Raw genomic sequence first — 15000 nt, forward strand, 5'->3', positions numbered from 1 at the left:
GGACAGGAGGACACCACGTCAGGTCTGTCGGTGTCTGTCCTCTCAGGACGACCACGATGGACACAACAGTTTAACGGAACAAGAGGACGGACTTTCTGTCCCTTTGTAGTCGTTTTACATCCACCACCTCAAAATTCACCCCGTTCTCCACGAGGGAACGCTCGACGTTTGTTCTCTTTACCTGGAACCGATCAGCTGTGTTCTCATTCACTCACCTGGTTTGGCAGGTTGGCCAGCAGGTAGAGGACAAAGTCTCCCACCCACTGGATGAGCTGCTGCAGGGACTGAAGGGGGGGGCCGTCCAACACAAACTCCTCCGTCTTCAGATTGATCATCACCTTATCAATATCTGAGGAGATACACAATCAATCAATCAATCAGTCACTGATCACCATCTCCTGTCCTCTCACCTGTCCCTCAGGTGTCTCATCTGTCTCTTGTGTGTTTCACCTGTCTCTCTTGTGTTTCACCTGTCTCTCTTGTGTTTCATCTGTCTCTCTTGTGTTTCACATGTCCCTCAGGTGTCTCATCTGTCTCTCGTGTGTTTCTCGTGTCCCTCAGGTGTCTCAGCTGTCTCTCTTGTGTTTCACCTGTCCCTCAGGTGTCTCAGCTGTCTCTCTTGTGTTTCACCTGTCTCTCTTGTGTTTCACATGTCTCTCTTGTGTTTCACGTGTCCCTAAGATATCTCACATGTCTCTCTTGTGTTTAACGTGTCCCTAAGATATCTCACCTGTCTCTCGTGTTTCACCTGTCCCTCAGGTGTCTCAGCTGTCTCTCGTGTGTTTCTAGTGTCCCTCAGGTGTCTCACCTGTCCCTCAGGTGTCTCACCTGTCTCTCTTGTGTTTCACGTGTCCCTCAGGTGTCTCACCTGTCTCTCAGGTGTCTCACCTGTCTCTCTTGTGTTTCACCTGTCCCTCAGGTGTCTCACCTGTCTCTCGTGTGTTTCACATGTCCCTCAGGTGTCTCAGCTGTCTCTCGTGTGTTTCTCGTGTCCCTCAGGTGTCTCACCTGTCTCTCTTGTGTTTCACGTGTCCCTCAGGTGTCTCACCTGTCTCTCAGGTGTCTCACCTGTCTCTCTTGTGTTTCATCTGTCTCTCTTGTGTTTCACGTGTCCCTCAGGTGTCTCAGCTGTCTCTCGTGTGTTTCTCGTGTCCCTAAGATATCTCACCTGTCCCTCCTATGTCTTACCTGTCTGTCGTGTGTCTCACCTGTGTCCGTGTTCTTGGCACAGATCTCAGTCAGACGGTCTCCTGGACTCTTGTCCGGTGTGTTGAGGACATGTGGTCTCAGCAGAGACTTTAAGGTGGAGCTGATGGCGATCAGCAGCAGTTTGGCGTGGAAGTCACAGGCTCGAGCCGCCGTCGCCGTGGACAGTTTACAGAGAGACGCCTTCACCGCCACGATACGTGTCGCCAGAACCTGAGACAGACAAACAATGACTACACTGAGGCATCATGGGACGTGTTGTGCAGCTGGTGTTTTTAGAAACATGTTGAATCAAACTACAAACTTTGATACTTTGTATCAAATTAAAAAGGAAAACTTGTTGTTAATTTCTTTCTGTCTGTGTCTGTAGTTTTTGTTTGAACTGAGAAGAAAAGTTCTGCTGGAGTCTGGAGGGTCAAACCAGTTTAAACCTGTTAAACTGTGACTGAAGAATGTGAGATCAGTCAGTAAATCATCAGTCTGATCCCTGTTCTCCCATGATGCCTTGCTGACCTGCTGCAGTGCCTGGTTCTGCCTCATGTACTCCTCATGTAGCTTCTCCACCAGGTTGTGGACCATGGAGGGCTGGACGTGCAGCAGGACGTCCCACCAGTCGTAGCCCGTCACCATGCAGTACTCCAACAGGAACAGCAGGTGGCGCAGCGTCGTGTTCATCTCCAGCACCTGACCCATAGAGGGCGACACTCGCAGCATGTGGAGCTGGACAGGAAACAAGAAGGTCAAGAACAGAGACGAAGCCGAAGACGAGTCTAATCCGAGTCTCTCTGTCCTCCACCGAGTCTAAAATGTTTGATTCAACAGCAGCTTTTTCTAAAAAAACGAAATTTCAGGAACAAGTGAAAAAGAAAGTTGTGATTTTTTATTACAATCAAAGGCAACTTGTTCCAGAGAGAACAGAACCACAGTCTGTTCTCAGTGTTCTCACTAACCTCACCAAAAACAAAACGTGCTTTATTTGTAGATGAAGACGCTTTCAGAGCATTGATAAATGATCAATAACAAACTTTCTCTTCTATTCAGCACCTGTGACAAAGTAAACAAACATAAATACAAAGAACTAGTCAATAACTGCTGATGAATTGATTGATTCGCTGGGACGAACGTCTGATGTCAGATTTGCAGAAAAGTTGCAGTCAGGACTGATCTGAAGGGTTTAAGCAGAATTCACAGGGACTCTGCATGAATTCTTCAGATCAGAACGTCACGACGTTCTGCACAATCATCACAACAACAACACGACATTTATCAAATATGAAAAACAAAATGCTGTCAGTCAGTTTACAGGGTGTTCTGTGTCTTTTTGGGAAATAAATTTACTAAAAAATGTTAATGATTATGATTATCAGAACTTACAAACTAATCTTCAAGAACATCACAATGGTTCCTTCAAATTAGGGACAGGAACTGATTATATGTTATTGACACCAAAAATAAACAAGGACGCAGGATAAACGCGGGAATCAATAGTAGAATCTAAAATATATTTTCTTAGTGATGTTGATGGATTTGTAATTTTGGAACTGGTTCTAATGTGATGACACACATGTGACATCATCATCGTCCCGTGTAAACCCGTGTCTCTATCTGTGTCTCCTCACCTTCCCGTGGTTGTCGACTCCAGCCAGAGCCAGCGAGGTCCAGGAGAACTGCAGAGCCTTGAAGTGGAGGGCGGGGCCTCCGGTTCTTTGGCGTTTGATGGCGGACTCGTCTCCGGGTCTCTGACCCGATGAGGACGAGGAGGAGCCGTAGAAGACGCCCATCGTGTGGAGGGACAGACGGTGCAGGATCTGAATGCTGCCGTCATGGAACGCCAGAGCCAGACCTGAGAGAACAGGGTGGTTATAAGCCTTTATAACATCCTGACACAACAGCAGCTGTCCTCAGGGACGACTCTGAACTGTGATATGAGTCAGACTTTCTTTGACTGAGCTGAGATAACAGGTATTACGACAGTGGTTATTAACTGTCTTTGTTAAGTCTGACTTTCGTCTTCACACTCTGTGTTTGCTCACATAAAAAGAGCCGTTTGTTTCATTTGACTTTTCTTCTGCATGAAATGAAGCGATGGAGCCTCTTACTGAAGTCAAAATCATCAAGTTGTTCTAATTATGATCTGTGGAAAATATACTGAATCCATTACGACAAAAATCACCACTGCTGCTGTAAATAAAGCAGGAGAAGAAGAATGAATGTGATGTTAATGATGTTAATGTTTATTTCTATCATGACACCTTAACATTAAACAGTTAAACTTCATCCAGCAGATTTAAACATGATGCTGTCTGTCTCACTCTGTCACATGACGACAGAGACGTGGACACGTCAAAGTAAAAAGAATAAAACTGAAGATTTTCTTAAGAACGTTCTCCTCAGTGTTCTGCGCTGCAGCATCACAGACGGTGGTGGTCTGTTGTTTCTTCAGCATTATTTTACTGTGTGCTTGATGGTCTGTTTAAAGTGTTAATCTGATCTGAAGCAAACAGGAAAAAGGAGGTTACCATGGTAACGCAATGCATACAGTCTGTGCTGCTGTTACAGTGTGTTACATCCTGCAGCTTCAGTCAGAGACATTACAGTTTATAATCTATATCGATCATAAACAACCTGATCAGGACAATAATTAGTTAAAGACATTTATTCTGAAACTCAGAACACAACCTGCTCCAGACCAGCCGGTTACCATGGTGACCTCACCAGATTAAACGAGAGAGACAGAGAGAGAGAGAGAGAGAGAGAAAGAGAGAGAGAGGACAGAGAGAGAGACAGAGAGAGAGAGACAGAGAGAGAGAGAGAGAGCGACAGAGAGAGAGAGAGACACAGAGAGAGAGAGAGAGAGACAGAGTGAGAGAGAGACAGAGAGAGAGAGACAGAGAGAGAGAGAGAGAGAGAGAGACACAGAGAGAGAGAGAGACAGAGAGAGAGAGAGAGAGAGAGAGAGAGAGAGAGAGAGAGAGAGAGAGACTCTAAAAATGTTCCGTATAGAACATTTTGTCTGATAAGAGTTTAATCTAAGCATTATTGTTAGCTATAATCATCATCACAATAATCATTAAGAATATAAATCTCCCATCATCAGCCCTGACAGTTACGGTGGCGGTGGCGGCGGCGGCGGCAGCCTCACCCAGGCCGGGGCAGAACTTGGTGTCTGACGCCACCTTCAGGTCAGTGTTGGAGATGGAGATGGGCAGTTTGGGCAGAGCGACGGCCGACACTCGCTCCAGATCGCTGGTGGTCGTCAAGATCCTCCACTTCAGGATGGTCGGCTGCTTCTCCCCCACTGAGAACACACAGGAGAACCAGTGAGAACCGGGAGGAACCAGTGACAATCAGTCAGAAACAGTTAAAACCCGTAAGGAACCAGTTGAACCAGTTAGAACCAGTCTAATGATATGTTTCTTACCGACTGGTGAGCGGTGCTGGAAGATGTTGTTGACAGGAAGTCCCTCCTTCCTCAGAGACCAACACTCCACGATGCTCCCACTCTGATTGGATGCACACAGCAGAACCTGCAAAAACACACACACACACACACACACACACACACACTTCATGTTCTACTGTTCTTAGACCTGTCAGAACAAAACTCCTGCAAGAAAGCTTCAGCATTGTTTGGTTCTCTAGTGTACGTGTTTAGAATTCTGTCAGGTTCTTTAGGTTACCTGTTCATAGTTCTGTCTGGTTCTACTGGTTCTCTGTCGTTACCTGTTCAGAGTTCTCCCTGGTGAGGAACTTGAGGTGTGTGACGGCGGGGTACTTCTCCCTCCTCAGTGGGTCGGTGGTGCAGCGCAGGAACAGAGACGGTAACAGTTCCGTGTCGATTCGACACTTCTCACTGACCACGCTGACCACCACCTGAACACAGAACACATTAATGGGACAGTAGAGCCAGTGAAGAGGTCGCCATGGTAACCAAGTATCTCCCAGTTCTCACCTTGTAGAACTGTACAGGTGACGAGCTGCTGCCGTCGGTCGCAGCCACCACAATGTTCCCTCCTCCGGTGAAGGCGATGTCTGCCAACGCCACGCGTCCTCTGAGCCGACACAAACTCTCGCTGGCCGTCAGCAGGGCGCCGCCCGGCTTCAACAGCGACACGGTGACTAAACCGCTCACCGTCACCGCCATCCAGCCCTCCATCGGCTTTCCGCCGAACAGAGTGAGAGACGGAGAGAACTTCACCCGTGAGAACTTCTCTCCGAAGTTTGTAGAACCCGACTGAAGAACATGAGCACACAGAGACATGACTCACCTGTCAGACAGCTTACAGGTCAAAATATGAACAACTAACTAAAACTGAACTACAAACTAAAGTAAAACTGATTATTTCCACGTGTATCTGCGTGTTACCATCTCAACGTGCAGCGCCAACTTGACTCCGTTGTGCAGCCAGCTCAGAGCTACGATTGGATCTCCGTCCAGAGAGCTGGACAGGACGCTCTCCCAGCTGTTCACCAGGTGATCAGACATCGACCAACATTTAATCTGCCCATCACCATCAGCAGACAGCAGCCTGGAGCCTGAACACACACACACACACACACACACACACACACACACACACAACAAACGGATCAATAAATAAACAAACTGAGGATAGATGAGATCAAACATCTTTATTATAGAGACCAGAATGATCACAGTTATCATTTTTATTGTAGTTTTGTTAAAATGTGCTGAAAACACAGAAACAGTCAAATGTTTGGACTCAAGTCTCATTCATTGTTTGTTCTTTAGTTTTATAAAAAATATATCAGATCATTTCTTCATTTATTCAATCATTTTACCAACTTTTATTTTGAAAACTTGCCGATGATTTGAAACGACATCACTTCCTTTGACAGAGCAACTTTTCTGCTTCTGACTTCTTCAACACAGAATCACTGATTAAAACAAGTTAATGAGTGAAAATAAATGAAGTCCAGTCAATCAAAGCTGAGCTCACCTGATTGGTCCCACTCCAGACAGGAAATGACCTCACTGTGTCCAGAATTGATGGAGTAAACGTCCCAGGGGTGCTCAGTGTCAATGATGTGGATCATATGACTAACATCTGGAACACACACACACACACACACACACAACTCAGTCACATGTGATCTGTGTGACATCACTTCCTGTAGATGGAGGCTCCTGTGTTCTGTGAGCTAAAATGACTGATTTTATCAATGGAGTTTGGTTGTTTAGTAGAGAGTGATATTTGTCTTGTAGCAGTGGTTTCCTGTCAGAAACGTCTGTCTGACAGAAAGGTAGAGAGGAGAAAATATTCTAAATATAATGTACACTTAAACTGATGTTGATCTGTGTGTGTGTGTGTGTGTGTGTGTGTGTGTGTTACCTTTGTCGTCGTCGTCGTTCTTCAGGTCAGTGGTGAAGGCCACCAGGTTCCTGCAGGACCAGGAGCAGACCAGAGGGATGGAGGGACAGTGGGTGCTCTTTGGACGTTTCTCCCACTCACACACGTATGCCAGTTCCATGATTTCACCACAGAAGAAGACACTAGAGGCCAGGAGGACGCCTCACCTGAGAGCACAGGTGAACCAGGTGTTTCTCACTTGATCACAGACAGGTGTTAGGTGGTGAAAATACTCATCTAGCGCCCCCTAGTGACCCAGAAGAGAACTGCTATTACTATGACTATTATGATTCCTACTATCGGGCGGCACGGTGGTGCAGTGGTTATCACTGCCGCCTCGCAGCAAGAAGGTCCTGAGTTCAGTCCCCGGCTCGCTCGAACAGGGCCTTTCTGTGTGGAGTTTGCATGTTCTCCCCGTGTCTGCGTGGGTTCTCTCCGGGTTCTCCGGCTTCCAAAGACATGCATGCATGTTAATTGGTGACTCTAACTTGCCCGTAGGTGTGAGTGTGAGTGGTTGTCTGTCTCTGTGTGTCTGTCCTGTGATGAACTGATGACTTGTCCAGGGTGAACCCCGCCTCTCGCCCAGTGTCAGCTGGGATAGACTCCACCCCCCTGACCCTTCAGGAATAAGCGGTTACAGAAAATGAATGAATGATTACTGCTATCATAACTTCTGTTATTATTATTATCATTGTTATATACTGTTTCCTGTGTGCTGAAACTCTCAATAAACAAAACTGAAGAAATGTTTGACAATAAATTTGTTCAATTTATAACTATTTTAAAAACAACAACGTATCTTTCTAACAGAGCAGGTCTGAGGACGTCATTAATCCCCTTCAACACTGACAGCCTGTTAAACACCTCAAATGTTCACAAACTGAAGTATGAATTAAACAGTGTTTAAATATTAATGTGTAGTGCACCTTTATAATGGCATGATTCATTCTTATATAATGTATATATTTCTATATGACCGGGAGAATTCTGCACGAGCGCCTTTACTTTCGACACTTGAAGTATTTTGATGATGATATGCACTTTGACCGAAGTATTTCATTATTTTTACTTTTATCGATGTGAACATCGACCCTCCACTGCGAACTCCTTTTAAAAAACAGTGCATTTGAGATTTTGTGTCCATCAGTTTGGAATGGGTCCCGGCTGTGGTTCCATTCTGAGCACTGGGATTAAATCACTTAAACCTGCAACTGTGAGCAGGAGGTCTGATACGCATCAAAGCAGAATTCAGTCGGAACTCAGATCAGTTAACAGACGGTCGGTGGTTAGTGTAGTTGTTTTTATTTAACAAGTTAACGTTAGTGAACCGCTGAACTGTCAGTTAGCCCGAAGCTAACATTAGCTCACCTCGCTTTGACTTCAGTTCAGTGCCGCAGATGAAACATGAACGAGTCCGTTTTCTTCACTAATGATGAAACCTTAACATGAAAAACATTAAATAATCACTTTCAGTCCAAATAAAACATTAATCTACATGTAACTGTGACTGTAAATTGCTATTTAAAAAAAACAAAACAAACCTCGGTTATTTCAGTTCGGCTGTCTGTCAGGACCCCGCGGCTCACAGAGCTGTCTCTTCATGTGCCTGTCTGTAAAACATTTAATAAAGCAGTTTGATCAGTCTGTGTCTGACTGTTTCTATAATGTTTCTGTGACAAGTTGTAATAAACTGTATCTGAACACTGGCTGTGTGAACTGTGTTAAACTGTAGTCTGTGTTTATGTGCACTGGCGCCGCTGGACAGACTCGAGCCGTCGTAGTGGTTCAATATTTATTCCTGCGCGTTGTCTTCCAGGTGCATAAATCCGAATTTAGTTTTCTTTCTGCCTTTATTAAGCGCATAACATACAGACAAATGAGACACTTTCATTTAAACTCAGCCATTAAAACCCTGAATCTGAATCATGAACCAAACCGAATACAATATAATCAAAATAACACAAATAACTAAAATAAAAACACAGCAAAAGAAAATGAAGCTTATCTCAAATAAACTTCAACATATCTAGGAATGACAAATATTTTAAGAGATTTATTTTCATGCATCAGTGTCAGGTCAGGTTGAATCAGTGTGAATAAATTTTATATAACATATTTTAGTTGGGCTCTGAGGGCCAGGGACCGAAATAATAAAAGGGTTGACAGCAAGCTGAAAGTCATGATGCTTTTATTCTGAAAGAGTTCCAGTTCTTGCTTTGGAGTAAAATAGTTTTATAACTCAAAACACAAGAATTACTGCACCTCTGTAACAAAAGCACAAAGTGAATATTAAGTCTTTTTAGAGACACGCAGAGGACAAATCATTTAATAAGCTCAGATGAGCAGAGATGCAGCTATGGGTTTTTTTCAACCAAGTAATGTACAAACATACCGAAGGCAAATATCAAGAAGTTTTCACCCTCCAGCACAACAGATACATTAAAGCATCATTAAACATAGAGAAAAAATAAAGATTGATTCAGCATTTCTTGTTTAAAACATTCACCCATTTCCAGTTAATCTAGAGATCTTGGAATTTATTTTAATAAATAAATTTAAAGGACTTGATGTAAAATTGAATTTCACGATAGCTGTCAGTGAACATCTGTGGGTTTTAATAAATTTAGCCCTGTGAATAAAAATTGTTTCCAGAGAGAACTGTGTGAGAGAGTATGAACCACCCGTCTCACGTTTGGACCTATATTTTAACTGACAAGAAAAAGTTTCACAATTGTCTGATAATTTATGGACCAAACAGCTAATTGATTAATTGAAAAAACGAAGACTTGAAGAAAAGACTTGAAAATCAGGTCCAAACATGTGGAGTACATGGATGTAAATATTATTTGTGGAAGATTTGGTAGGGTACAAGCTGTTTGTTAGGATTGATCAAATGAATATGTTTGAATATCTTTTTGATGACAATGAAATGAATGATTTATAAAAAGTGAATATAGTGAAATCTAAACTGGAACTAAAACCCATCCTGCCGTCCCTCCCCTTCCAGACAGAACTGAGGGTGATTTCGCCCTGTCATGACCCGTATTTCCGCTCTGGTTGTGGTCTTGTAACAGCAGCCGTCAGTCTGTTAGCCTGTGTTAGCCTGTGTTAGCTTGTATAAACTGCAGTGTGGAGCCACACAGAGTGTCTTCTGTCCGTTGAGTGAGACGACGAGACTGGAAATGAGCGGCTAACTGTTAGCTAACACCTCTCGCTGTGCAACTAGCTTCATCTGTTAGCTGTTAGCTGCTCCTCTGGCCTCATCTGCCTCTGTACGAGTGCTAACGGCTAACAGCTAACAGCTAGCTGCTTCTGATGAAAACAGAGACGTTAACATGGATTCACCTGCCGAGTGAAGTACAGGTAAGACTACAGCTACATGCCAATTTAAAGCTAATGTTAGCTGTAGTTAACACACACACAGATACACATATATATGAAGAGATACCTGCTCAGGTAGAGGACAGGAGACAAGTACAGGCCTCAGATCAGCCAGGACAAACACTAGTACTCATATACACAGAGACACACAGGAGACAAACAGATACTGTAGTACTGATACTGATACACGGGTACAAATACAACTTAACAAAAACACACATCACATGTGGACTAGATGATTATATTGATTATTGATCAGTCTGATGATGTTTCTGTCCATTATTTGTTCTCTCAGCTGGTGAAAAATGTTCATCACTAAAATCTAAGGTAATCAATAAATCAGAATTACATTCTATCGAGTTAGGAGACTGGATGTCGTGATTACTGTAAAATGTCAGGCCTCTTTTCACGTTTGGACCTATTTTCCACTAGTGATCTATCCAGCAAGAATTTTTCCACTAATCAATTAGTTGTTTGGTCAGAAAATGTCAGAAAATGTTGATCAAAGTCCAAGATGAAGTCTTCAAATATTAAATCCCATCAAACCTTTACAGATAAAATATGACATTGATTAATTAATTTTAATGCATTTTCACACCTGGGATCAAGTTGGAGGTGAATCTGAGAGTTCTGATTCTGTGCTCTTATTTTAAGATTTTTCTATATTCTTGTTGTTATTCTAGTAGTTTAATGCACATAGTTGATATATTTCTTCGTTTCCTTGCAGGTATTTTACATGTTAGAATAATAAGTGAAGTTACGCTGGTTTGTTGTGGTTTCTCTGCTCTTCCTTTTTTGCAGTTACTGTAATTTTGACCAAAATACAACACATTTGAAAGAAGAAACTCATAAAACTCATTCAAAAATGAAGGTGCTTCCTTTTTCCTTTGTAGGGTAGTGTTGTTGTGGCCCCTTTATATAAAGATTGGAACTTTAGTTGATTGATTATTGTTGTGATAATTGATTAATGGACCAGGGCCATTAACTTTCAATTAATTGTTCAATTAATTGAAAGTTTATTGAAACCGAAATCTGGTCTGATGCAATTTTCAAATCACAGGATGCTCAATATTTGTTAAAGGTGAAGTTTGTGTCAAAATCCCATTTTAAATTAAATATTGTGTTGCTGCATAGGACGACACACTGTCCTGTAGACTTCAGCAAACATCTGTGTTTAGTTCAGATCTCTGAAAAAAAAGCACCAGAATCATTTTAATGTGTTTTTCAATGAAAATAAGAATAATGATGAAAAAACGATTATTTCCTCTGATATCACAAATCATTTTAAATATCAGTGAAAATAACTGCAGTTAGATATTTCTTCAGTGGTTCAGTCCATCAGTGGACTGAAGGCAACAGCTGCAGTGTTTGTCTCCAGGCAGTGAACCTGAGAGGGTCCTTTCACTCTGATCTGCTGCCTTGAAACACACACACACACACACACACACACACACACACACACACACACACACACACAGGATGTACCTGTGCTGCTGACTCACCTGTCAGAGGTCACTGGAGGTCAAACTGCAGTCTAACTGCTCTGTGCTGCAGTCAGTGAGGAAACTTCAGGATTGACTTCAGGGAGTTTTCAGTGTTACCACACTACATCGCCATGGTAACTGAACACCTGACCTGCTCTGGAGCGTTAAACCTTGGAGTTAAGAGATCAATACTGACCAATCAGTTCTTGTTCAACTCTTATTGATTGGTGGTGAGAGTTACGGCTGGTAGAAGAGCTCGGTGTGGATCATGAGAACAACTGTTCTGAGAACTGGTTAATCAGTTTGAGTCTTTCTTTTCTTTTTTTTTTAGGGAACAGAAGGTTTAGTGCTCCACCTGTTTTCACCTGTCAGGACCTATTTTTCAATTGCAGTGTGATGCCTTCAGGGATTTTGATTGATTGAAGGTTTCACTTTCAGTTTGATCACATGATCATTAATCAAATTGTCTGATTGGTTGATTTTCAGTCCATCAGCGGTCCTCTTCATCACATGCTCTGAGATCAGAGTTGTCCCATCCCTCTGTGGAACCCTCCAGCAGCCATGCTGACGTAGAACCATCAGTCAGTCAGTCAGTGTGAGCAGAACCATCAGAGAACATGTCAGAGAACCAGGCCAACAACAACAACGTTCCTCCAAACAACAACAACAACAACAACATGGGACCCAACAGGATGAGGAACCCCAACATGAACCAGAACCCTCTGATCAATGTCAGGGACCGCCTCTTCCATGCCCTCTTCTTCAAGATGGCTGTCACATACGCGCGACTGTTCCCACCATCCTTCAGGAGAGTCTTTGAGTTCTTTGTCCTGCTCAAAGTAAGAGAATACATTTTTCAATCCAACAACATGATGACAGGATTAATTTATCGGTGAATTGTTACACGTAAATTAAGACAGTGATGTTGTTTATATCATTTACTGAAAGTGGATCAGAGTGGTGAGTCTGTCCAGGAGAACATCTTTGACTGAGTTCAAACATCTGAGCATGCTCAAAAAATGTCAGTGTGTGTAACATAAATCTGTGTGGAGAACAACAGCAGACTGTTCCTTTAAATTCAGCAGGTGTGTCTAATCTGCAGGCATGGGGATTAAAATGACTGAATTTTGAATGGAGTTTGGTGCAGAAGGTCCAGAGTTTGTGTTGCTCCATCAGATTAACAGCAGTCACACCTCCAGACTTAGGCTCGGTGCGCAGACAGACTCCGACCCGAACACCGTCAAACTAACTTCATCTACAAGCTGTCTGAACTGAGTGTGTGAGTGGCGGACGCCGCCACCAACCATGAAGACCTCCACAGAGGGAGGCGGTCCATTAGTGTGATGACAATCTACTTTTGGCCAAGTGAGAGGAAATCAAGGAATCCGATAATCATAATAAACATAGAACAGGGATGTTGCTGATTAATTGAACACATTTAGAATTTATCTGCTTAAAATGTATAAATTGATAAATAATCAATAGTGTAGAGATGGTAATAAGTAAACTTCATTTGAGATTTTGTCTGGTGGAGGTATTTGTTGAAAAAAGACTTTAAATGAAAATGAGATAAAAAACAGAAAAATGTGAAAATAAGAAAAAAATAGGAAAAAACAAACCTAATTGTTTACTAGTTTTTACAATTTTCATCTCTGAGTTGAGACATAGAACCGTGTGTGTATGTGAGTACAAATAGGTGAAACAAATCCATGTGTATATAAAAGATTAAAATATTTATCCACATGACTGTAGTTAATCGCAAATTAATAGCACGTTTTTTATTTATTCAAAATGTGTTTAAAGGGATATTTTTCAAGTTTTTAAAGTGTAATTCATATGTAACTTTATTAAATAAAATACATCAACCAGAAACCATTTGACATAACAAAAAACAAACAAACAAACAAACAAACAAAAAACATCAGTTCATCAGTCACAGATGAACATATTGATCTGTTCAGTTTAACTTTAAGACCAAAACACACTAAAAACATCAATAGAAAAGTCAATAGAAGTTTCTATGGTTCACTGCAGGCTTCAGATTTAAAATTCAAACACCACAGAAGCAGCTGTAGTTTAGGAAAAGGTCACTATTTATATGCATTTATTTATTCCTCTAGTATAATTGTTGTTAATAATAGTTAATTTCTTGTCCTCTCCTTTATTCAGCTCAGTGTTTAATGATGAAACAGTGTTTTTGTATTAAAGCAGCAGGATCATTTCCATCAGTGAGGATGTTTTAGATCACAGCAGACAGTAAACTGCACACAGACACACTGAGGACATGAAGAGGACAGACAGTCTGGACTCTTCATCATGACAGAGACAAACGTTTCATGGAGACGAGCGTCTGTCAGTTTGGTCTTTACAGAGACAGATATTTTAATCTGTAGTGTTTAAACCACAGAACTGTACAGTAACATCAGGATTCATCATCAATAAAGTTTTTATATCAGTCAGTACTTCACTCGCTCCTCCTCCTCCTCCTCTCTGCAGCTCCTCCTCCTCCTCCTCCTCCCTCCCTCCTCTCTGCAGCTCCTCCTCCTCCTCCTCCTCCCTCCTCTCTGCAGCTCCTCCTCCTCCTCCTCCCTCCCTCCTCTCTGCAGCTCCTCTCTCCTCCTCCCTCCCTCCTCTCTGCAGCTCCTCCTCCTCCTCCTCCCTCCCTCCTCTCTGCAGCTCCTCTCTCCTCCTCCCTCCCTCCTCTCTGCAGCTCCTCCTCCTCCTCCTCCTCCCTCCTCTCTGCAGCTCCTCCTCCTCCTCCCTCCCTCCTCTCTGCAGCTCCTCCTCCTCCTCCTCCCTCCTCTCTGCAGCTCCTCCTCCTCCTCCTCCTCCCTCCCTCCTCTCTGCAGCTCCTCCTCCTCCTCCCTCCCTCCTCTCTGCAGCTCCTCCTCCTCCTCCTCCCTCCTCTCTGCAGCTCCTCCTCCTCCTCCTCCTCCCTCCCTCCTCTCTGCAGCTCCTCCTCCTCCTCCCTCCCTCCTCTCTGCAGCTCCTCCTCCTCCTCCCTCCCTCCTCTCTGCAGCTCCTCTCTCCTCCCTCACTGTTACCATCAATCAGCAGGAAGAATTTAAAAATACATGAATCAGACTTGGAGTTAAAAATCACAAACCACAGAAGAAAAGTGACATGATTCATGATCATAAACAGTTTTTATATCAAGTCGACACGTCTGTCCATATTCTCTCTCTCTCTCTCTCTCTCTCTCTCTGTGTCTCTCTCTCTCTCTCTCTCTCTCTCGTCTCTCTCTCTCTCTCTCTCTCTCTCTCTCTCTCTCTCTCTCTCTCTCTGTGTCTCTCTCTCTCTCTCTCTCTGTCTCTCTCTCTCTCTCTCTCTGTGTCTCTCTCTCTCTCTGTCTCTCTCTCTCTCTATCTATCTCTCTCTGTCTCTCTGTCTCTCTCTCTCCCTCTCTCTCTCTCTGTGTGTCTGTCTCTCTCCCTCTCTCTCTCTCTCTCTCTCTCTCTCTCTCTCTGTCTCTCTCTCTCTCTCTCTCTCTCTCTCTCTCTCTCTCTCTCTCTCAAGTGTGTAAATTTGAACAAGAACACAGAATAAAACAAGAAAAC

General features: G+C 43.1%; 2 protein-coding genes across 3 annotated transcripts in view; one reads left to right on the forward strand and one right to left on the reverse strand.

The window, feature by feature from the left end:
• med16 (mediator complex subunit 16) overlaps positions 1 to 8255 on the reverse strand; it is a 12573-nt gene extending 4318 nt beyond the window's left edge. The window contains exons 1-13 of one of the 2 annotated variants that reach the window (XM_084723890.1): positions 8120 to 8255; positions 7947 to 8017; positions 6561 to 6745; positions 6168 to 6275; positions 5573 to 5742; positions 5159 to 5440; positions 4930 to 5079; positions 4628 to 4733; positions 4349 to 4504; positions 2826 to 3049; positions 1720 to 1926; positions 1209 to 1419; positions 216 to 349 (exon numbers count right to left, since the gene is read on the reverse strand). In XM_084723890.1, the coding sequence (XP_084580016.1) occupies positions 216 to 349; positions 1209 to 1419; positions 1720 to 1926; positions 2826 to 3049; positions 4349 to 4504; positions 4628 to 4733; positions 4930 to 5079; positions 5159 to 5440; positions 5573 to 5742; positions 6168 to 6275; positions 6561 to 6699 (1887 nt within the window). In that variant the 5' untranslated portion in view covers positions 6700 to 6745; positions 7947 to 8017; positions 8120 to 8255. Of the gene's footprint in view, positions 1 to 215; positions 350 to 1208; positions 1420 to 1719; positions 1927 to 2825; positions 3050 to 4348; positions 4505 to 4627; positions 4734 to 4929; positions 5080 to 5158; positions 5441 to 5572; positions 5743 to 6167; positions 6276 to 6560; positions 6826 to 7946; positions 8018 to 8119 lie in introns of both variants that reach the window. The other variant, XM_084723889.1, reaches the window with a different exon arrangement.
• A 1415-nt stretch (positions 8256 to 9670) lies between these two features.
• The window catches only part of LOC146324517 (membralin-like), a 5521-nt gene continuing 191 nt past the window's right edge, over positions 9671 to 15000 (forward strand). Inside the window, exons 1-2 of the mRNA XM_084723892.1 lie at positions 9671 to 9941; positions 11930 to 12282. Of these exons, the coding sequence (XP_084580018.1) occupies positions 12061 to 12282 (222 nt within the window). The 5' untranslated portion in view covers positions 9671 to 9941; positions 11930 to 12060. The remainder of the gene's footprint in view (positions 9942 to 11929; positions 12283 to 15000) is intronic.

Source organism: Lutjanus erythropterus, chromosome 7 (assembly GCF_056507025.1).
Source record: "Lutjanus erythropterus isolate fLutEry1 chromosome 7, fLutEry1.hap2, whole genome shotgun sequence".
Taxonomy (NCBI): Eukaryota; Metazoa; Chordata; class Actinopteri; order Lutjaniformes; family Lutjanidae; genus Lutjanus; species Lutjanus erythropterus.